This window comes from Heptranchias perlo, chromosome 32 (assembly GCF_035084215.1).
Source record: "Heptranchias perlo isolate sHepPer1 chromosome 32, sHepPer1.hap1, whole genome shotgun sequence".
In the NCBI taxonomy this organism is placed as follows: Eukaryota; Metazoa; Chordata; class Chondrichthyes; order Hexanchiformes; family Hexanchidae; genus Heptranchias; species Heptranchias perlo.
In genome coordinates, this window is record NC_090356.1 from 15,297,817 (window position 1) to 15,321,215 (window position 23,399).

A 23,399-nucleotide genomic window follows, 5' to 3' on the forward strand; every position below is an offset into this window, starting at 1 on the left:
TTTCAATGATTAAAATAGCTGAAGACTTTGGTATGAATGCATTGTGTTTATACAATATCATCAATAATAGACAATGATACAATGTTATAACTGAGTCTTATAATGGGATCTATCAAACTTGTACGTGCTGAATCACCCTTTTATACATAGATTGTCTATAAATTATTTAGGACATAACATGGAAAAGCAATTTTATTTATTGTGGCTGGTACAATATTATACTGACTAGCATAGCTTCTTTACTAAAAAAATCTTTTGATTGGAATATTTCTGGAATCTTACAGAACACAAATCACTAATATAACTGTGTTTTAATTCCAATGACCAAGTAGCTTCTATAACTGTGCACTTAACTCACATTCAGAAGGTCAGGGATTCAAGTCCAAAGTCAGCCCAGCATTTGCACATGCTTGTCTCAGCTTATAGCTTGGGCTGTACATGTTCCATCTGAGGGGAATAGGGGAAAGTTGGTAGGGCCCTATGTCCCCTGCTAGAAGTACACCTTTATCTGGCTGATTCCCAGCTGTCATTAATGGTGGACATGGAAGAAGAAATCTGCAGACCAACTCCTCCTCCAGCAGAATAGGATGAGCAGCTATCTTTGGGAATGGGGACAAAGAAATGGAAAGAAAAATAAAAGTTAATATGAAGATATTGTATATTTGAAGATAAGCATGTAGCAAATAAGAACAATGACAATAAACTGAGGATGTTGATGTACAAAGGGACCTGGGTGTCCTTGTACACCAGTCACTGAAAGCAAACATGCAGGTGCAGCAAGCAGTTAGGAAGGCAAATGGTATGCTGGCCTTCATTGCAAGAGGATTTGAGTACAGGAGCAAGGATGTCTTACTGCAGTTATACAGGGCCTTGGTGAGACCACACCTGGAGTATTGTGTGCAGTTTTGGTCTCCTTACCCAAGAGAGAATATACTTGCCATAGAGGGAGTGCAGTGAAGGTTCACCAGACTGATTCCTGGGATGGCAGGACTGTCATATGAGGAGCGATTGGGCCGACTCGGCCTGTATTGACTAGAATTTAGAAGAATGAGAGGGGATCTCATTGAAACGTATAAAATTCTGACAGGGCGAGACAGACTGGATGCAGGGAGGATGTTTCCCCTGGCTGGGGGGTCTAGAACGAGGGGTCACAGTCTCAGGATACGGGGCAGGACGTTTAGGACTGAGATGAGGAGAAATTTCTTCACTCGGAGGGTGGTGAACCTGTGGAATTCTCTACCACAGAAGGCTGTGGAGGCCAAGTCACTGAATATACTTAAGTACGAGATAGATAGATAGATTTCTAGGTACAAAAGGTACCAACGGGTATGGGGAGAGAACGAGAATATGGTATTGAGATAGAGGATCAGCCATGATCATATTGAATGACGGAGCAGGCTCGAAGGACCGAATGGCCTCCTCCTGCTACTATTTTCTATGTTTCTATGAAATGCCTTTGTGAATTATTGGATGATTTTTTGAAATAGTGAGGAAACTCTACTGTAGTTACTGGGAAGGAAAGGAATTCTTAGAAGTGGTATAAATTCCCTACATAATTTCTAATCACAAAGGTTAAGTACAGAAGATGGGAGACCATTTGGCCCATCTAGCTTATCCTTACATAGAAACTATAGCCCCCATCGCAACATCTAACTGCCTCTTGAATGATTCCAGAGTTTTTCCCTCCAATACCTCACCCAGAAGACCATTCCAGGTATTGATCACAATTTGTGGGAAGAAATGCTTCCTGACATCAGTCCTGAACTTACCATTGTACCAGCATGTACCTATGTTCCCTTGTCCTGCGGTTGTGGTTTAACTTAAATTATTACTAATGATTGCAGTTTATAATAATTTATAGATCTTCTGTGGGTCAAATATCCCAAGTACATAAAATAAAGGTCATGGGTTTACAGTAAATACCTAAATTCCAGATTTTTAACTGCAAACCTTTTAAACTATAATGAAAAGGGATGCTTTACGAACTGTTTTGAGTGTAAACGATGCATTTACCCATCTTGACACTGATTGTGGGGCTGACACTCACTCGCGAGCCATCTTCCTGGTTTTGACATATCAAAATCTTGATGCAGCCATGTTACTTTTCCAGGATTGCTCACAACAGCGGAATTTTGAAAGTAATTAGTCGTGAGTAGCGCACTGAGATGTTTTGTGATAAATGTCCTCAAAGTTGGTTCTCAGCCAATAAAAGTGCGATTATTCTTAATTTGCTCCCACTTCCAAAATACAGAGTGGGAAACAAGAACTCGCTGGTTCAAAAAGTAATTTAAGGGGTGAGGGGGGGCCAGTAGAAAGTTAAATCCGATTGTAACTGTCATCTAAATGCAGCCGCAAAAGGATTAGTTTCTTTCTCCTATGGGGTCTGGTGAATGAGTGATCAGTTGAAATAGGAGACTTCAATGCAGGCTTCCTTAATTGTAACATTTCTGGCTGTGATTAAACCTGTTCCTGCAGCTTTGTGGGATGGTCTAACTGTGTAGAGCAGGCCAGGTCTGTGTTGAGTTTGCTGATCTTCACCAAGGTGGTGGTTGCTGTGCTGTAATGGATCTCATTGTTTCCGGGTGAGCCAGATTCTCATTCTTGGTCGTTGCTGAATGATCGCCAGCTGGAAAGTGTACAGTATGAATGTTGAATGAGAACAAGATTGGGCTTGATTGTGCTAAATCCCACCCCCATGTGAAATAGGAAGAAAAAAATCAACTTGCTCTTGTTCTCAGAGCAGAGAAGGTTAAGAGGAGATTTGATAAAAGTGTTCAAAATCACGAAGGGTTTAGATAAGGTAAACAAAGAGAAACTGTTCCCATTGGTGGAAGGGTCAAGAACCAGAGGACACAGATTTAAGGTGATTGGCAAAAGAACCAAAGGCAACATGAGGAAAAAGTTTTTTATGTAGCGATGATCTGGAACGTGCTGCCTGAAAGGGTGGTGGAAGCAGATTCGATCGTAGCTTTCAAAAAGGAAAAATTTTGCAGGGCTACGGGGAAAGAGTGGGGGAATGGGACTAACTGGATTGCTCTTACAAAGATGAGACGTGGGCTCAATGGGCTGAATGGCCTCCTTCTATGCTGTAACCATTCTATGATTCCTATCCAGTAATCCCTTTGGCAAAGTGTGAATGCTGAGTGATGACAGGATCAGGATGAACTATGGGTCAACTTTTCACTTGCATCGCCTGGAATTAATGGGGCGGTAACGGCCTCAAAGTAGGGTCAGTTGCCATAACGCCCCATTATCCCCGACAATGCGGCGGTGCCATTTTGAAACAGGCCGGCAATTCAGTGATAGGCCCAGTTTCGAGAGGTAGACCCCATTTAATATACACATTGAAGTCCTGGGACCCCGATTGCCATTTTAGTTTGGAAATGGTCGTAGCTTGTGCTGTGCATGCTCCTATCAGTTCTACAGGAGAAGAAGCCCAGCCAAGGTAAGTTTGGTATTAGTTTTGTGGGGTCAGGAGTGGAAGAGGCCACTGAGGTGGCCCAATAGTGATAGGCCTTAATCCAGCAAGCTGCATCATGATGCCCGTTTGGCGCTCACCAGCTTGATGTAAAGGAGGCGGGTGCCTAAAAATCGCAGCCGCCTCTCCGCTGCGGTTAAGGACGACCGGTCGGCGCACTCTGCTGGTTGGTCACCCAAAAGTCAAAATTGACCCCACGACACTCGCCAATGAACACTGGCCACTTGGGCAAGGTACGAGAGGGGAACCAGCGTCCATGGAACTATATCCCGACGGTAGAAGGCAATAAAAAATCGGGGTTTAAAAAAAAAGTCTTACCTAGAACAAAACAGAAACTGAGGCAGTGGCAACATTACTAGCTGGGTATATTCCTGTACTTATTCTGAACATTCACTGATTGGAATTCTTGATAGTACTGCAAGTTCTATGAACTGTGAAGTCAAGACTAATCAAATGAGATTAAGCAATTAGCTGTGGAGAGGTTTCTTTTAGGAGATGTCTGCAGCTGTCACTATGTGCAGTTTATATTCAGTTACTGTAGCGTTCTTTCAATTTTTATCTGTTTACATGGTTGCACAGTTTGACTTTCTGACAGTTTAAGCATCTGATTTTATTACCCTTTGCAAAAGCTACTAAACTCTTCACTATGTAACAGCACAAGCAAATATTATAAGATTAAGTTTTTTAAAAAAAAATAGATCCATCATACTTTGATCACTGATGCGAGGGTTCTTCTTTGCTTGGCTGGATTGAAGGGTTTCTTGCAGGATTAGCCTGTTAACAATTGGGTGCATTTTTATGCTTCTCTGCCAGTTCCCACCACAGCTTTAGGATGGACATTAAGTGTTAACTCGGTGATGCTGCCAACTTTAAAATAATTGCAAAAAGCTGCTGCCAATATAAATGATTAAATGGTCTTTCTGGGAGAAACAGGCATGAAATTTAAAAAATAGGAACTGGGTGGCACAGTGGGTTAGACATTGGCCTTTCACCTCTGGGACCTGGGTTCAAATCCAGCCCAGATTAACAGGGTGAAAGTATTCTTAGCTGCAGTACTCCCATTTGAAACGGAATGAATTTAGGCAGTTTCAATCCATTTTCTAGTGGACACAAAACCGCCATTGGCTAGCATGGGAAATGGAAAAATGATCACAATGGTGCAATTGTGGAGGCTCTTGAGGTTGGGCAGAGTAGCTTAACTCTGCATCTGACTCTGCTATACCTGACCTGGGAGTGCCTCATGTTGACACTGGCTGTCTGAATTGATCTATGCTGGGATGATCTGCATTCCCCCGCACTAACTTTGAATATGAAAATGTATTTTTTAAAAAGGCGAGAAAATGCAAATGCAATGGTCATCGTCTTCCTGACGACTCAGTGAATAAGTGCACTGTATGGTGTGGCACTTCGCCAGGCAGACTGAGAAAGCCCCAGGCTCAATCCCTGGTCTGTGCTAAATTAGCTGAACTCAGCCAGCTTGTCAGATGAAGATAGAATCGAGTTTGGTTGTAATGCTCTCCACAGTTGAATAACGGGCCAGTGATCACTATCTAGATGCACAATACAGCTCCCATTGCCCATGAAACCATGCCTCGGCAAGAAACGGCACATTCAGAAGAGAGATTGGGAGCAAATTGAAAACAACGTTGCTTTAAATAATCCAGTAGAACAAAAGTAGGTTTATTGTTTACTTGTTTGTTCATTAGCTACTGTTCCGTACCCTTTATTGATAAGGGCTAATTCTGCACTCCCAAAATGGATGCCACCCCTAAAGGGAGCACAGGTTCGAGCCAGGGCTACGATATTTTAGACCCGATTCTCCAACTTGCACTCCTTGCGCGTGCAGTTTCCCGCTGGGAGCTCCGAGTGGCAGTATCATTCCTATAGCTCTTCTAAGACTTACAACACCAGGTTATAGTCCAACAGCTTTATTGGAATCACAAGCTTTCGGAGCTTTCCTCCTTCGTCAACTGACGAAGGAGGAAAGCTCCGAAAGCTTGTGATTCCAATAAAGCTGTTGGACTATAACCTGGTGTTGTAAGACTCCTTACATTTGTCCACCCCAGTCCATCACCAGCATCTCCACATCTTCCAAGACTGTAAAGGATTATAAGGAATAATGTTATGAATTCTTTCTTTCTTCTATTCACTCCTCGGAGTGCAAATTTGTAAATTTACCCTCCTTGTCATCGATCATAATTAATATTGGGTTTAAATTAGGAGGTGTTCCTGTTCTTGCCCAGTGACATAATTCACTTTACATAAGACTTCAACATTCCCTCAGCACATAAGAATTACATTTTTGAATTTTACACTAGATATACTACTTGGGTTCAGCATTATCGACCACTCCCATAAGTGGACCTCATGTTCCCTCTGATCTGGAGTGTGCCTTTAAGTGCCAATATCTAGGTAAATGTTAGCCAGACCCAGGTATCAAATAGAGAGCCCTTATCACTGAATGTCAGCTTACTGGAATGTATTGTGTGCCACCATGTGATTCTCACCCTATTATCACGGCTCAGGCTTTAAACCACCTGACAATTTGTTTAACATAGAACAATAATCAATACAAAACTGTGTATTTACAGTCATTTATAAACTGTGCTATCCTTAATAATACGTCAAAACAATAAATATGTTTCCCCTGAGCAATCTTTCAACAAAACTAGATAACTAAAAATAGTTGTTGATTCTTTACATGCTGAAATGCTGCCAAAGAGTCAAACTAGTCCAGACGCTCTACTGGCTGGAGACTGACGATCTGGGCTTAGGCTACTCCAGATATATCCATGATCAGAAACTGTGGGCATAAAGCTGCCCATCAAAGGATTACAGTCAATCATTGACCCTGTCTCTTCTCACAGGTCTCAGGCACAGACCTGAGTTATAACCCCCACGCCTGGCTGGTTTAGTTGTTAGATCTGTGCCAGAAAACATGACCCACTTGTTTAAAAACCTTCTGAAAATATCAAAACAATAGATACTAACATAGATAGTTATAACATAATTGTGCATATTTCTTTAATTACAACTTGCATTTCTATAGCACCTTTTAACGTAGTAAAATGTCCCCTGGCACTTAACGTAGATTGACTACCATTTCACAGTGTTCAAACACAGAGTGTGCTCGTGGGACCATCCTAGAACCCCTGTAGTTCAGAAGCTTTGAAATGAAAAGCTTGACCATTTAAACAAATAACATATTAAACTCTCTATTACCCATCGGGAACCAGCTATAGGATTACTCATTTATATCAGCACATTCCATCGATGCCCATCAACCTACGCTTTTAACCACTCATCTGGTTACAGTCCTAGTTAAAAAGAAATCCAAATTAATGAGAGAGGAAAAATGTTTCACTTTTGTCCCAATAAGGAACATCCAAGCTGATTCAGACAAATGTGTATTTTCAGAAGGTTGGGCAGTCCATGTGCCAGTGTCCCCTTCAATTTGTTTTAGTCAACGAATTGAATTAATTCACTCATATGATTGTATTTTGGGTCTGATACTGCAGAATGTAAAGGAGCATTCAATGTTGGTGGTCACTGTTAAACAACATAAGGACTTCAGTTCAAATCCTATCCTCTGATCTCTCTGGAAATTAATTTCTTTGGTGAAAAATGTCAATTTTGGTGGGTAAGCAAAAAATTTACTACCACTAAAAAAAAATTAATCTGATTTGAATTCATCTTCCCAATTTTTTATCTTTGTGGGGTATTACGATGATATGTTAACCATGTTTTACACCATAAGGCTTACAGCAACTATAGCTTGAGCTGGTGTGTTGGTGATCTGATGTTATGCACCAGAGGTAGCAAGAAGTTGGTTCATTCATATGACTCCCCTTATTTTGTTAGCAGGCCGTTAATTATAGGAAAAAAAACTACCATATCTCACTTTTGTGTAAAAAGAGGAATTTCACCCCAAAGTTGCATGGTATTACTCTGTAGCACGGCATCTTTGAGAGGCATCATTTTGAAATACTGAATTCTAACATCTCATGCTAAACGGGGCAGTTCTTTGCTTCCAAAGCAGCCCCAACTAAGGTTTGCTTGTTGGTTGAAAGCACAGCAAAAAAAATCATCTGCTGCAGGCCTGAAAAATAAAGAGCAGCTCCTGAGAATACCAAAGGCGTCATAATTCTGTGTTTTCAGGTGGACTTTTTCCATGCAGTTCCCATTCTGATCATCATCTCACTTCTTGTTAAACAAATCACGGAGGCTGAAGGGTGACTGCTCACTTTGATTCTTCTGGATGGATCATAAAATCGTACAGCACAGAAGGAGGCCATTCAGCCCATTGTGCCTGTGCCAGCTCCTTGAACGAGCTATCCAATTAGTCCCAATCCCTTGCTCTTTCCCCATAGATGGTTGGCAGTTTTAAAATGGTGTATGTACAAACAAAAAAGGATTGCTTTACTGTGCAAATAACATCCCCACTTGACCGTAATTTCTCCTTTAAATACATGCAATGACAGACGAGGTTTCTCAGTGAGCTCCAATAACTCTTGGCTACGAAGCAGTAACAATTCCTCCTGTAGAACCTCTTCCATTGCATAATTTATTGTGCAAGCTGTTTTGGTACAGCAAAATGTTGATTTGATTTGAGTGCAGTCTTTGAGGATTCAAATCAAATGTATCGTAACCCAACCCCACCAATATTCTCCCTTGCTCCCCGAAAGCCACTGACTCATACTGGGCTCCACAGGTGCCCCTTCCCCCAGTATCTAGCCCAATGGGCATTCTTTGTCTGTAAATTTAGACAGGCTGTTGAACTGTACTGGGACATCACAGCTGAGCTTGATCATCTCACCACCTGACATCCACACACATAGACCTTTCAGCAGCAGTTACTGGATTATAATCAGGCCTGGATGCCTTGGCTCAGGGACTCCCCAGCTGAGATTAAATTAGATAGTCGAGACCAGGAAGTTGAAGCTGAGTCTTTCCTGGTTTAGTTCCACACCAGGTAGCATATTTACCAACTGAGCCATTAACGACAACTTGGAGGCAATTTTTATTTGAATATTTTAACAGAAATATTTTATTTTCAGAACATTTACAAAATGTTTAACAAGCGTTTAGAGGCTACATATGCGCTCTGCTCATCCGATCTGCGCTTTTACTTTTGGCTTGGCACCATAGTGCTACAGGCAGAATGTCAGACTAAAATGGAAGAAGTGATGGGCGGATTTATCCCATTGATGCATTTCAGCTTTAAAAACGAAGAATGGAGGGGCAGAAATTACTTGGACACAAACAGTAATTACAAAATCGCCTAATCCTGTCTTGCCTGATTTTAATTAACAGCAAGGTTTTAATGGACTGTTCTGGAGGTCACCAATTAACTAACTCAGGACCATGTCTTAAATGAATGAAAATGAGCCCTTTGTGGCAGAAAGTTGTATTTCACTTTGTCTTGTCTTTTATTTTAGAGAGATTTGGGTAGATTTTCCTGTTGTTGTACCTAAAAGGAAAATCAAACTGGTGCCCAAAAGGAAGCCACCTGATTTTCCATCTATTAATTTAAATAGATGCAAAGACTATTTGGCAAAGTGTTTTTTATTTCCAAATTCACGATGCAATGATATGAATCATATTAAACACATCATTGTGTCACTTGCATGTACCATCATTGTGACAAAATGATTTATGGCTCTTCTGCTGAAAATAACACATTTATCATGTAGGCCCCCTTTAGTGGACATTACAGCTAACAGCAGAGGTCCAACCTTCTCCTTGAGGTGAAATAGATGGGAGATCTGGCACGTTACGCTTCATGGCCTGGATTAAAAACTGCCCGGACTCATTACCAGGACTGTATGTTGGTCTCAGGTATCTTAAGGTGTCAAAGTTACAGCAGAACTGTGCACTTACCATGATTTTCCTTTTCAGTATAACTGGAGAAAGAACAAAAAGTACATGTGCAAACAGTTACCCAGCATCTTTGATAAGCATCAAGTGTCAACTGGGTCACTTGGATACCTCAAGGTTTCTTTGTAATGTCTGGGAGATGTTTTAGATCATGGCATGAATAGATCTTCATACCTTGTGTTTTGTTTTTTCAAAGGAGATTAAACTGATTTGAAATAGAGTTGGGTTTTCTCCCTACTTTCCTGAAGCTACTAATTGATGCTGGGTTACAATTCTATGACCACTGGCCTCCATCTGCTACCTCAGCCAAGTGGGCGACGATTGTCAGCATTGTAGAGCGAGTCACAACCAAGTCTAATCAAGTCCTCGTTTGACGTCCACAAACTTTCACTTTCCAACAGGATTGCTGGATACTGATGAGGAGTAGGAGCTTGACTACTTTTCCCTTTCCTAGTCCAGTGGCATAGAAGGCCTTTTTAGCGTCCCTCTTGCTAATCGGGCGCTGACTCTGGATCAAAGCCGGGATCTTCCTGTTCTGTATGCTCAATTGTGGTCTGGTTAGTGCATTTACTAACACAGCCAACTGGGGGAGGGGAGGGGGAGAGAACCTGACATGGAGTTCTACTAATTGTAAATGGACTGAGAAGTTGTGAAGATTAATCAGCCTTCTAGCTGTGCTGGCCCTATTTATGATAATTGCTGGCTGCTTCGAGTGTAATCACTGCTAGGCCTGAATTCAGGACTACAGGCATATATTTTTTTTTAAATCCAGCCTGTGTGTATCACACATCTGTTACACTTGGGGCTTAAGGCGAATTGGCACCTTACACCAAATCTGTTTAGGCACATTGACAAGAAGCAGAGCCTGTTGTATTGGCTGAACACTCTTGTTCCTGCTGCAACCTACAGGGTTAGGCTTGGTGGCCTTTTGCCAAATGCAAATTTGGACAAAGAATGGGTCAGAGTTTTGGATCACAATTTGCGTTCAGAGGCTTGCTTTTTTGGTGATGAAAATCCATTGAAAGCGTTAATAATTAATACAGCCACATTGGAGTAAGTAGGAAAAAAATTGTATAAAGAGTTTTAGCCTTCCATTTATTATTTAGAAATTTCTGAAAGCCCACTGAAACATCGGACTGTCCAGTCCAGAACCAGCTGGTTGGCAATTCTGTTCAGAATTTAACCAGCAGTTCAGGACCTCAGCTCACACCTGAGCGAAAAGTGGGAGGACGACTGCATTTCACTCTTTAGAAGTATGTAAATCATGTGGCCACAATAAGAGTTGTAGGCACGGTCGCTCTCCTAATCCATAGGCTCTTCAGTTCACTAACAATACAGTCGGTTTGTAATTTATGCAGAGCTTATAAGTTCCATGCAAAAGAAGTATCAATGAACTCGCAGGGGAGTGGGATGCAGGTTGTGCCTGTGACCTGCTGCGTAATGAGTTCCCAATCTCGGCCCTTCGGTTTAGAGAAGTGCCAAATGGAGGTCACTCATATTTTCCTCGAAGGAAAAACGGGGCGAGTCACTTGGGGGGCACGACACTTGGAGACGATTTCATGCCCTTAGCAGCCAGCTATACAGCATATTAATGGAGGCCTGTGTGAAAAGCCTCTAACCTGTCCACTCGGCCTTGGGTTGGCATGAGAGGTTGGACACTCAAATGGAACAGGAAGAAAAATAATCTGCCAATTAATGGTGTTGCAAAAATGTACTTTGTAGTGTTTTGGGACCTCAGGTAAATCCCAGGACCTTACTGTACTGGATCCAAAACCTAGTGTGCTGTCCTCAGTTCCAAAACATTCATTCATCTCAGGTGAAATGACTGTAATTTCTTTGGGTGTTTCCCCTTCCCCCTATAATTTTCACTTCTCAACTTCATTCTTGTAAGCCATCATAAATCTTTGTTGTGAGGAAAGCTGTGCATGATTCATTTTGTATTTTCTCCTTTCCCTTTTCTTAGTCATTGCTTGTGCCCGGAAAAAGCCCAACTAAACACGGACGTCGAGGCAGTGCTATAGGCATAGGAACAATAGAAGAGGTTTATGTTTTACACTCACTTTCCTGTCTCTGGTTCAATCCTGCTTCTCCTGTGCGATGCTCATTGCATGATCACTGATTCAAGTCTACTGCATGAGTCTGTAACTTTATGGGAGCAATTGCTTTTGAATGTTTAGATACGCACCATCTCAAATTTATGTTTAGAGCATCTCTTCCTATTGCCTTATCTCTGACCTTATAGCCTATGTCCAAACACCTTACAAAAGTCAGAGGTGGAAAAAGAAAGGATTTAAATACAGGCTACAAAATCAGCTGTCTGGCTCTCTGAATAGATGGATTCTAGATATGAATTGGGCTAATAGTCGTGAATGCATTGGTTTCAATTAATTTGCATGACGTAATCTCAATAACAGTCAAGTTTAACAAGTTATGATTTTGGGAATTGATTATTAAGAGTTGTCCAGACTGCATTGTTCAAGTAGTGACTGATTTAGTAACAACAGTGCTAAACTACTGCCCAGAAGATCCTGGACCAGCCAGCAGAAGCCACTTCTCTAGCCTGATGGCATCAACAGTCGGGAGACTTTCATAGGTCTCTGTGTACTGGATCACCTGGGCACTGCGAATATAAGGAAGTCGGGCAGATCAGATACACAGGCCTGTAAAGGAGCAGGTGTATGTTCAGATCCATTCAAATTTCTGATATTCGCTGCACCCAGGGAGATCCAGCGAGCCTGGCCCCAGACCCAGGAAAATCTCCCCTGGTATCGCTTCTTTTCTTCCTCCGTCTTTCTTTTGCATCATGCCTCCCCCACCACCCCGAATTGTGCAAAATTCTGCACCTGACAGAAGATGATGATAAACTGCTTACAGAGCCCTACTAGTGCCATTCTGTAATAAGACAGTAGGGGAAGCATTTACGAACGAGGCAGGGTGACTGCCCCCTGATACATTTACCTTCCTTGCCTTTGGGGAAGTGCTGAGATTCTATTTGCCACCTCCGGCCGATGACCAGTCAATGCTGAAAAGTCACCATGTGGGCAGTTACAGGGGTCAAGCTGTGGCCCAGCACTCTGGCTTATGGCACATTGTCACATCAACGGACTGCATTAGTGTGTCACCAATGAACAGTAGTTTAGCGATACGGTTGTACCTAATATACCGTCACTGTATTGCTGCATCCACAATCTAAGATCACACCTGCAGATAAACTGGGTTAATAGTATTATAATATGCCGGATTAAATAATCTGCATATTTGCACATTTGATTTGCTGATTACTGCATGACCTGATTTTTGTTTTAATGAGATTTAGCTGCTACTTTATTGTTTGTTTTAATTGTAATGATTACAGCACTAAACTCAGGAATTATTGGTTAATATATACTAACTCATTACTATAAGTTTAATTTATGTTAATTTACATGTATGAATTATCAATTTAATAATATATACTAAAATTGGTCCATTTTGTATGCAAATAAATCCTGGTAGGTACTGTTCATTTGTATATAATTTACCCCTTTCAGTTCTTTACTGTTTTTAATTATTTTAGTGATCTTATTTTAATGAGAAACCGTGGTAAATGACCAAGTTTTATAGTGTCGGACCCAACTAATGGCTACAAACATTAGTCAATTTAGAAGTAATGGTTAGATGATACCAAGCTATGGTTTGAAAAGCCTGTGGATTGTAGGAGGAAGAAAGACTGGGGGAGGAGAGTAGGGAGCTTCACAAAATTGAGTTCTTGAGAAAGAATGAGTTAAAGTAGAAAATGGTGTAATGAGTCTTGATTTCAATAGAAAGATGATGCATGTAGGAGTGTTTGTAAAACAGTGTATTTGGAGCTAAATAGGGCCTAATGAAGATGCTTCAAAGAAGGAATGATCATAGCAGTATTGATAACATAGAAAAAGACAAGAAAGGAGAGAGTAGTTGGAGATTGGGAAGGATTGCCTATCAGACAACAAGCTATTTCTTGTATTCTGTCCAGAAGTATAAAACAGGTACCAGAACAACCTGCCAATATATGGGAGTAATACTGAAGCCTTGGACACACTTAGGGTTGAGAGGAAAAGAAGTGGAATGAAATAGGAAACAGAGATTCTTGGATATTAATGTGGCAAAGTGAGATCAAAGGAGATGGTAAAAGCCAAAAGTGCCAATGGATAAAGAAGGAGTAAGAGAGAGCAGCTGTTGGTTTTGAGTGTCAACCACATTTTTTTTTGTCTTCAAAGAATTGAAAGAAATAGTATTTTCATTACCTCCTTAAAGGATGTAGAAGAGATCAAGCTTGAATCATTCAACCATTGCAGTGTGAGAGGAATGAAGGTTGTGTGAACCATGGACATGCAATCTGGAGAAAACTGATGAAAGTAGATTCGAATCATCAGTAAGAGAGTGTATTGGGTTGTATGATGAGCAGAGGAGCTTACAGATATAAAAAAACGAACAGAGTTGGGAGCGAGCAGTGCTGTAAGGAACTCAGAGTTGAAGGGAAAAGTAGTTGGAGATGAATGATCAATTTCAGCACTTAGTGATTTGAGAGGGAACTGAATAGTCATGAACTGTGGTGAAAGACTATTTAGGATATCTTTTTTAGAAGTGCACATTGCCAGACCCCAGCAAAGGCTTAAGGGATATCCAAGGCCATGACAAATGAATCAAAGTGTTCAAGAGCAAAGTACCAGAGACATAAAGCCACCAATAAAACAACTGTGCATTAGTCAGAACTTGAACAATAATGGATGTTTCAAGAGTTAACAGCAGCTTCATAATCTTGTAAAGTATAAATGTAAGGGCAATAAGGCAATGATTGGAGTAAGGAGGGACCACCTTTTTAGAGAGAGAATGAACATAAGCAAATTTTCAAGAAGGAAAAGCGGATTGTTTCTAAAATAATTAACTCAGTAAGTACCATAAAATTAAAGTAAATGAATGTAACAAACTTAGCTTAGCTCTTCTATAAAACTGGTTAGCCCCTGATTGAAACATATTGGAGGAACCAACCCTCAGGCATATGTTAATTGGATCTTTAGATGGAATTTAAAACCATTGGTTGTGATACCATTTATTTAAAATTCTTTATACTTGTCAGGTGACAAATGGGGAGATAGATCCCTACCACAAAAAAAGGGTAAAGTTCTTTATTAAATTGTAACAACTACAAATTTTGTAGGTTATTTTGATGTTACATTTCTGACCATAGAGTATAATTAAGTTATTGGTGTAATTGTTAAATGCATTTGCTAACTAATAGTGTCAGAGATGGTGTTACATTGACTTGTGTAAAATTTGTTGATGTTCTTCTGGTTTTCACACTTCTGTATGGACATGAACACACAAGAAGGCCTTAACACTGGCACATAATGAAGGTCCAAAGGAAATTTCCATTGGAGCATCACAGCTAGTGATCTCTTTCCCACACCTAATTTCAGCACAGTATGACCAACATTACTTATCACGTGACTGCAGAATGACTCCTCAATTCAAAAGAGCACATACAGAGTGAGAATCCACAGTTGTGCAAAGATAAAGCTAAAAGGAGCTCTTGTTCTTTGCTAAGATGCTAAGATAGTTTGAATACATATGCCCTAAATGCTTAGAATAAAATTACTGAATTACCAGAAAATTACTATAATCAGCAAATCCTAGCATGCTGCTTCATGCCATGGAATACATAACACTAGGAATTAATTCTAGACATGAGTCACAAGCCCATATTGTCTTAAACTTCAGTTTGTCGACTTTGTAATGTAGGGTTGGTTAGATACTTGGAGTTCTCAATGTGGTTGTTACTGAACTCAATCTTGTACTGCAGAAGTTAGTTCTAAACAATGAAATAACAATCCTTTATTCCCCAAAAAATATTCTAGGATCAATGTTCATGGAATATATTCAAGGACTCTGGTCCAGTTCAAATAAATAGGAGCTGGGAAGGTAATCTAATTGGGAGAGAGAAGCTGATTTGGGAACTAATGCTTGCACATTGCACGGAATGAATGCTACCTGGGCATACTAGTGTTTCACTTTTACAGAGTTATCAGCATTGAGCTCCACAACTTTAGGATGGGCTTGGTGGTCTATGGGCAACTCCGCCTGGTGACTAGCAGCCACAAGAATGACATTGGCAGAGGCTTGGGAATAGATCCCCAGCCTTTCCTTCAACCACAAAATGGAGCGTAGCATTGGGGAAAGGGTGGAACTAAAAAGGTGAACTAAGGACAAGTATAATGAGTTGAAAAAGTAATAATTAAAAAGTGAAAAGATTAAGATTTCCAGCAAGATCCCAAAAGGTTGAAGGATAATAGTCACTTAAGAATTAAATATTGTAGGCAATTTAAATGGATGTTTTTCATTCATTTTAACCTAGTGTGAGAAGCCCTATGGTTAAGCAATGAGAAATTACTATTCCAGTTCTGACAAATGAACACTTCACATGTTTATATATTTTTAAATGGTTAAATGCACCACTAAAATACCAGGGAAAAGAACATCAAACAAATGCCTTGAATGTTCATTCACTCATATTGACCTCTGTAATTCCTAAACTATGGTCTTGTCCCACTTTTATTGGCCTATGTATATTTTTAAAAAAAAATCTCAGCAGTGATTAGAGACCAGTATTGGCGAAGATTCAGTGCCGTTTTTAAAAATTTATAACAAGCAATATACCTGGGCAACCTTTGTGCACAGGAAATTCCCCGAAGTAAGTGTGATTTGTTTAAACTACTGACTTTGAAAGATGATTGCATGGGGATCAATGAAGGCTGGAGAGAAAATTTATGTAAAATGGCATAACATAAAACAAAGCCAGTTATGTGTGTTTTCCGGTGGGTGTATGACAGTAAGTATATTTTCACAGTCGTTAATTATTCCTGGGAAAAGTCCAACGAGGAAGAAATCCGGACCTTTCAGCTCTCGACGCAGCAGTGCCATTGGAATAGAGAACATTCAAGAGGTGGTGGAGAGAAGGTATGAATCAGTCTCTGGTAGTTTGCTACAGTACAGTTTTACAGGAATACATGCCCCTGTTATACAACACTTTCTGGGAATGCCATTGCACCATTACTTCCTTGAACCTGCTTCCTAAAGTGTAGTATGGCGTCCCTGATGACCTCTTCAGACCAAAGGGACTTGAAGCAGTCATCTGACTTGAGTGGTGGCAAGCTATTATTCTACAGGGGCATCAGAACCAAGCCCGAGCCAGTCGTCAGGCAATGTTGACGGGTGCACATCCCTTCAAGGGTCACTGACGGGTCTTTGTCCCTTCAAGCAATCGGAGTGAGAACCTTGGCTGATTTCGTTTTCCTCCTACCTACCCTAGGGGCACTGAGGCCAATTGTCACACCCCTACCACTCTGCCCTGGCTTAAATCAGCTAACTCAGACCAGGGATGAGGCCCGAGATGATAATGGTCGGTATGGATCAGCTACTTGGGTAGCTTGCTATGTTATCGGGAAAATCTCACAGGTTTTAAGAATTTGCCAACTAGAGTGTAGCTGCTAGCCACCAAATCCATGTCATTTCTGTACGGTTATAACACTTCGGTTTTGAGTACAGAACCAGAAGAGGCAAACACAAAATTATACTGCCAGTACATCCAGGAAGTTTCAAGCTAATGCAGTGACCATGAAAAAAGCACTAATGCTAATGAGCTTTTTTTGAGTGCTGCTCAAATGTCAGAGATAGCTCTATTATTCAAGTATTGACCCAAAACTACTAACATAAACACTAGAAATACAAATTTACATGAAAAAAGTTAACACTTTATGTGCTGGCTCTAATGTCCCATTCTGTTTTATTAATTTTATTCTATCAGCTAATATAATCTCATCTACATATGCTAACCATTTTTGTTAAGTTTAACATTGCTTGCTCATTTTATTTTGGCCACTGTCCTTCCATGAACATTAGGCGGGTTCTATAAAGGACGGGCGATATACTCCACCAGCTTTTGCCCAGGCAGCGGAGTTGGAAATGACCCTCAAGCGGCTCATACTAGACTACGTTCCATAAGCACGCTCAGGGGGCCATTCTAGTGTAAGCCCAGGCAGTGAATGCCAGCAGGCCTTTCCCTCATGGATGGACATCACAGCTGTCTTCAACCGACATCTACACACGTGCATTTTCCAGCAGGAGTCACGAGGTAGCGAACAGGAGCAGGAATCCTGGCTCAGACCAATTGTAGCCCAAGCCCTGGCTGAGATCAACTAACTCAGCAGGGAATGGGAACCAAACCTGGGATTGTCTATTACATATGACTCAGTACTGCATAGAAATAGGCCTTTACCCTCTAAACCACTGAAGATGAGGCAGATTGTTGGAAGATCTTTTTAAAGATAACATACTTTGTGACTTTTTTACACAGATTTTGGGGGATTACTTTGAACGGAAGCTCACCTTAGCCTTTCCTTTCTAATTAAGTATTGAATTGAAAAAGTATAACCACATAGTAGCTATCGAAATTTTATGCAGATTAGGGCTCATGGGATTGGGGGTAATATATCAGCATGGATTGAGGATTGGTTAATGGACAGGAAACAGAGTAGGAATAAACGAGTCATTTTCACGTTTGCAGGTTGTAACTAGTGGGGTGCCGCAAGGATCAGTGCTTGGGCCTCAGCTGTTTACAATATTTATCAATGACTTAGTTGAGAGGACTGACTGTAACGTATCCAAGTTTGCTGACAATACAAAGCTAGGTGGGAAAGTAAGCTGTGAGGAAGACGCAAAGAGTCTGCAAAGTGATATAGACTGGTTAAGTGAGTGGGCGAGAAGATGGCAGATGGAGAAATATGAAATTATCCACTTTGGTAGGAAGAATAGAAAAGCAGAATATTTTTTAAAAGGTGAGAGACTAAGAAATGTTGGTAGTCAGAGGGATTTAGATGGCCTTGTATATGAATCACAGAAAGTTAACATGCAGCTTCAGCAAGCAATTAGGAAGGCAAATGGTATGTTAGCCTTGTCTGCAAGGGAGTTGGAGTATAAGAGTGAGGAGGTCTTGCTGCAATTATATAGGGTTCTGGTGAGACCACACTTGGAGTACTGTGTACAGTTTGGGTCTCCTTACCTAAGGAAGAATATACTTGCCTTAGGGGGGATGCAACGAAGGTTCATAGATTGATTCCTGGGATGAGAAGGTTGTCCTATGAGGAGAGATTAAGTAGAATGGGCCTATATTCTCTGGACTTTAGAAGAAGGAGAGGTGATCACATTGAAACGTATAAAATTGTTAGAGGGCTCATCAGGGTAGATGCTTAGATGCTGAGAGGCTGTTTCCCCTGGCTGAAGAGTCTAGAATTAGAGGTCGTAGTCTCAAGATAAGAGGTCGACCATTTAGGACTGAGAAAAGGAAATATTTCTTCACCCAGAGGATTGTGAGTCTTTGGAATTCTCTATCCCAGAGCTTGTGGATGCTCAGTCATTTGAGTATATTCAAGATTGAGATCGATGGATATTTGGACACTAAGGGAATCAAGGGATATGGAGATAGGGCGGGAAAGTGGAGTTGAGGTCGAAGATGAGCCACGATCTGATTGAATGACGGAGCAGGCTCGAGGGGCTGTGTGGCCTACTCCTGCTTCTATTTGTGTTTTTATGCAGATAGTGCTATGAAAATCCAACCAGATCTTTTGCATGAGCTCCCCGATGACCTAATGGATAAAGGCTCCGCCCAGTATCACACTGAGGCATGCAAACCAGATTTAGTGCTTGGTCTCTGGAGTGGTGACAGAGCTGCTGCAATTGGTTTCAGCATCCTTGGGTGAGGGCAGAGAAAAAGCGGCTCGGGTTCCCACTTCTGATTGTTTGGTGACCTGAAGTGGAACGTGCGCATGGGTGGGTATTAGCGATGATGCCTTCGATGGTTGAATAGTCCAGTGACACTCTGATCCGGAAAGCAGGAGGCACCCGTGGTGTTGTATCCCAGTGATATAAAATTTCAGGAGGGGGAAGAAAAAGAGGATTTTTTTCATACGATTCTTTAGAATTAAAGCGGACCTTTTGAATATTTTTGACAGAACATTTTTGATTGATCAGGAAGGCAACCCAGATAGTTATATTTGCATAATTACATTATGTATTTGTAACGAATGAAAAAAACACTGTCTGACATTTTCCCAGGAAGACAATGCCCTTTAATGAGCGTGCTGGATCAACAGATCAAGTTATTGTTGAAACTAATACAGTACATATGTTAGGTAGAGAAATGTATTACATTTTCAAGGTTGCTGGCTTAATAAAAGAACAACAGATCACCCACTGTGGAGACTGAGCTATCATTTCCCCTCTGGTGCATCTGTTCAGCATAGTGTACAGTCCTGGCCATTTCCTCTTGCTGTTATTATACATCATCTGAATCTGAAAATTCCCTCTTAAACCATTAGTTGGGTAATTTGCAAAGCGGCAGACTGGGAAATTTACATTTTACTCATGAATACTGATGGCCAAAGATAACTGAATCCTTCCCCTTTTAAGCAATGATATTAGATTTAAATTGCACTGACTTGCCATCAAAAGAGGGTGATATCAGAGGTAGAGAGGAGAGTATAGAAAAGGTAAATCTGAAACTCTGTCTAACTAGCAAAAGGCAAATTTAGGACTATTATGAGGAATTTCCTCACACACACTGTGGGCACATGGAATGGAAGTCTGAGCCGGTTAGTTGAGACAAGGAGGTAAACTTTAACCCCCAAGAACGAATGGGTTCGGGGCGGGTGGGAGGTTAAAATAACAGCTTTTTGGAACGGGACCGCATCCCGGCTCCAACAGCCCACTTCTGGGTTTAACCCAGGCAGGTTTGTATGTGTGTGCACAGCAGATGTCAGGAAGTCCCGCCCCCACTTAAAGCCGGCAGGCCGATACTTAAAGGGTCGATGTAACTCATTGAGATACACGAGGTGCTTAATATGTTGTGTATTGGACACTTAAAATGAATTTAACCTTACCTGTTCAGGTTTCCCATCACTTCCGATTCACATCAGGTGAAAGCAGGCGGGAAGGGCCGGATCCATGAAGTGAGGGCCTTTATTGCACTGCTTGTGGGCCCAGAGGAGCAGGAGTGCTTCATCCAGACCCAACAAGCTCACCTGGCCAACAGGAACCCTACGATCGGCCAACCCCCTCCTCCCCGATCTCCAATGCTGGCTGACCCCCCCCCCCACCCCCACCACCAACCGACGTCGTCCACATCCCCCCACCTCTTTTTCTCCCCACCCCCACTCCAATTTTTCCAAGCCCGATGATCTCTCTCTCTCTCTCCCTCCCGCCCCCCTCTCGTTTCATTGTCACAATCTGGCTGCCTGACGTGTGGGAGACCCGGAAACTCAAATCCTTAACCTTCAATGAGATGCGATCACAGATTGCGATGCACTCAATTCGCTTCCGGGTTCCCATGCGAATATCTGTGGATGCGTGGGGAACCCGGCTCTAAGTAAAAATTATGCCCAAGAACTCTGGAGTCATTCAAGAAACAGCTGGATGCTGCGTGGGGGACCCGTAGATTTTTTTTCCAGATGAAATGGCTGAATGGCTTTCTTCATCTGTATCGGTTCTGTGATGTTAGTAACTCTGCACTTATTTTGCCATTTTATCTGTCTGGCCATCATTACATTACAGATGAACAGAATCATTTTGAAAGTATGATGATGCATGTCTTTAATATCACTGCCTTTGTTTGATTGGCACAGGGGGTACGTTGAAAGGGATACAAAATACTGGGAAACTCGATAGGTCTTTCTCAGCGAGAAGATTAAATTGAACTCTACAAAGAATTCAATCCCAACTAAACAAAATCAGCACAAAATGCACCAAATCAGTTCATGCATTGGAACTGTGGATTTTTTTGATCATTATCCTCCATAGTGCTCCATTTAATATTCAAAAATGTGCTAAACTTAAATTATGACTATGAAATCAATCAGGATAATGAAAAAATATATTTTAGTCTATAAAAAGATGGGAGATAATTAAAATACAAAGAGGAGACCTTGAACACACATCAGTTATGTGCACTGAATGTTATTTACTAAACTGCAAAATTATTTATCAATCGTCTCCTACAACCCATTTCCTGTTAACTTTTTAAATGTAATTTCTTCTGCTGTACTGGTCTTTCTACACCAATTCATTTAGTTCCCTAATTCATTTAACTTCCTTATCCAATTGTTCTTCTCTCTCTCCTGAAAGCAGTGCCTCACCCAATTGGCCATTCTTATTGTGTAAGTCTGGTTAATGAGTGTTAGGCGATTCAATCATGGGTGAATTGCAGCCCAGACTAAAGCTGTCAACACCTGACATGGGCGCGGGTGTACACACATACCCGCTCGCACATACGTGCACGCACATACCCACTCGCACATACCCGCTCGCACATACGTGCACGCACATACCCACTCGCACATACCCACTCGCACATACATGCACGCACACACCCTGTCGCACATACCCTCTCGCACATACCCTCTCGCACATACGTGCACGCACATACCCTCTCGCACATACGTGCACGCACATACCCTCTCGCACATACGTGCACGCACATACCCTCTCGCACATACGTGCACGCACATACCCACTCGCACATACGTGCACGCACATACCCACTCGCACATACGTGCACGCACATACCCATTCGCGCACACAGGCACATACAGACACGTGCACATAGGCAAATACAGATATACGCATGCGCAGATATATGCATGCCTTGCACTTACAAACATATGTGCAAGCACAGGCACGTACAGACATAGGCGTGCACAGACATACGCATGCGCCTGCACATTCAGACATACATACATGCACACATACACGCACGTACACACATAACTTGAGGTCACTGGGTAACAATCGAGCTGATCTTTTTCCCCCCTGCCCTCGTGCAGTTCCAATTGGAATGTCCCTGGTGCTGCCCTGCCTGAGATCAGCTAACTCGGCACAGATCAGGGGTTGAATCTGTGAATCTTCCTGGAATTAAAATTTCTTACCTTTTATGTATTTGACACTTTCTGCGATTGTGCTTCATGCACACACTGGATGTTGTGTATAGCACTCAACAATACTCAGCTGTCTCTCGCTCATTAAAAATTGTTAATCAATGTACTACAGACTAACAAGAATTACATTGTGGAGACTAGCTAACGACTTTTGAAGGTTTTCAAAAAAATAGTGGAATCAAATTCCATTAAGCCTAGAATATGAGCAACAAAATACTGCAGGTAGAGAAGCTTCCAAAAAAGACTGACATGCATTAGTTGACATTAAGTGCTGTGCAATTTGACTGTTCTGACCTGGTTGCTTATACCCCTGTTAAAAAGGAGCATGGAAAAGTAAATCACGGGCAGTGAGGTACTTGTGTTCGAGCAACAGAGAATATTGGGGAAAATGTTAAGAGGGACAGGCTCCTCTCTTGCTGCTAGGCCCCTATGTTTCTAATCAATCCTTGTATGTTTTTGCTGAGCCTCCATCCACAGCACAAGATTAAGACCGCTAAGTATGGCTTCCTTAATTTAAAGTAGTTCTCCCTAGTTCTCATCTTCTGGAGTCATAAAGTTAGTGAGAGTTTCTCCACATCCCTCCACTGATTCTTTCATTATTTTAAAAACTTGGATCACACTTCCTTTAGTTCTTTTTTTTGATCCACAACAATGACTTGTCTCTCCTCACAGTTCATTGATCTAAAACCTGAAGCAGTTCTCAAACCCTCACCGAATTCATTTGTAGTATCTCATGAGAAAAAATAATACTCACAAAATAATCAGCTAGAGAAAGCTGCAAGTCAGAGAGGACAGGTGCCCATAACGCAGCCCACCTTCCCTTTACCTGTAGCCTTGGTGAATCTGCTGCCCTGATCATCTTTGGGCCTTTTGTCAGGGCCCACCTGTGTTTTAATGGAACTCTCCGTCCTGTGATATATTTCATTTTTCTCCTTCCTGTGGGGAAATGCTAGAAGACTGGAGGGTTGCCAACATAACACTTCTGATCAAGAAGGTAGAAAGGGATATACTGTGTATTCATGGACCATCAACCTGCTACCATT

At 41.5% G+C, this 23,399-nt stretch overlaps 1 protein-coding gene across 17 annotated transcripts in view; it reads left to right on the forward strand.

Annotated features, from left to right (window-relative positions):
• Window positions 1-23,399, forward strand: part of rap1gapa (RAP1 GTPase activating protein a) — a 477,305-nt gene that overhangs the window by 430,181 nt on the left and 23,725 nt on the right. For 14 of the 17 annotated variants that reach the window (XM_067970459.1, XM_067970460.1, XM_067970461.1 and 11 more), the window contains 2 exons: window positions 11,319-11,396; window positions 16,221-16,330. The exons of 1 other annotated variant lie outside the window; for it this stretch is intronic. In XM_067970459.1, the coding sequence (XP_067826560.1) occupies window positions 11,319-11,396; window positions 16,221-16,330 (188 nt within the window). The remainder of the gene's footprint in view (window positions 1-11,318; window positions 11,397-16,220; window positions 16,331-23,399) is intronic. 2 more of the 17 variants (XM_067970452.1, XM_067970463.1) reach the window with 1 other exon arrangement.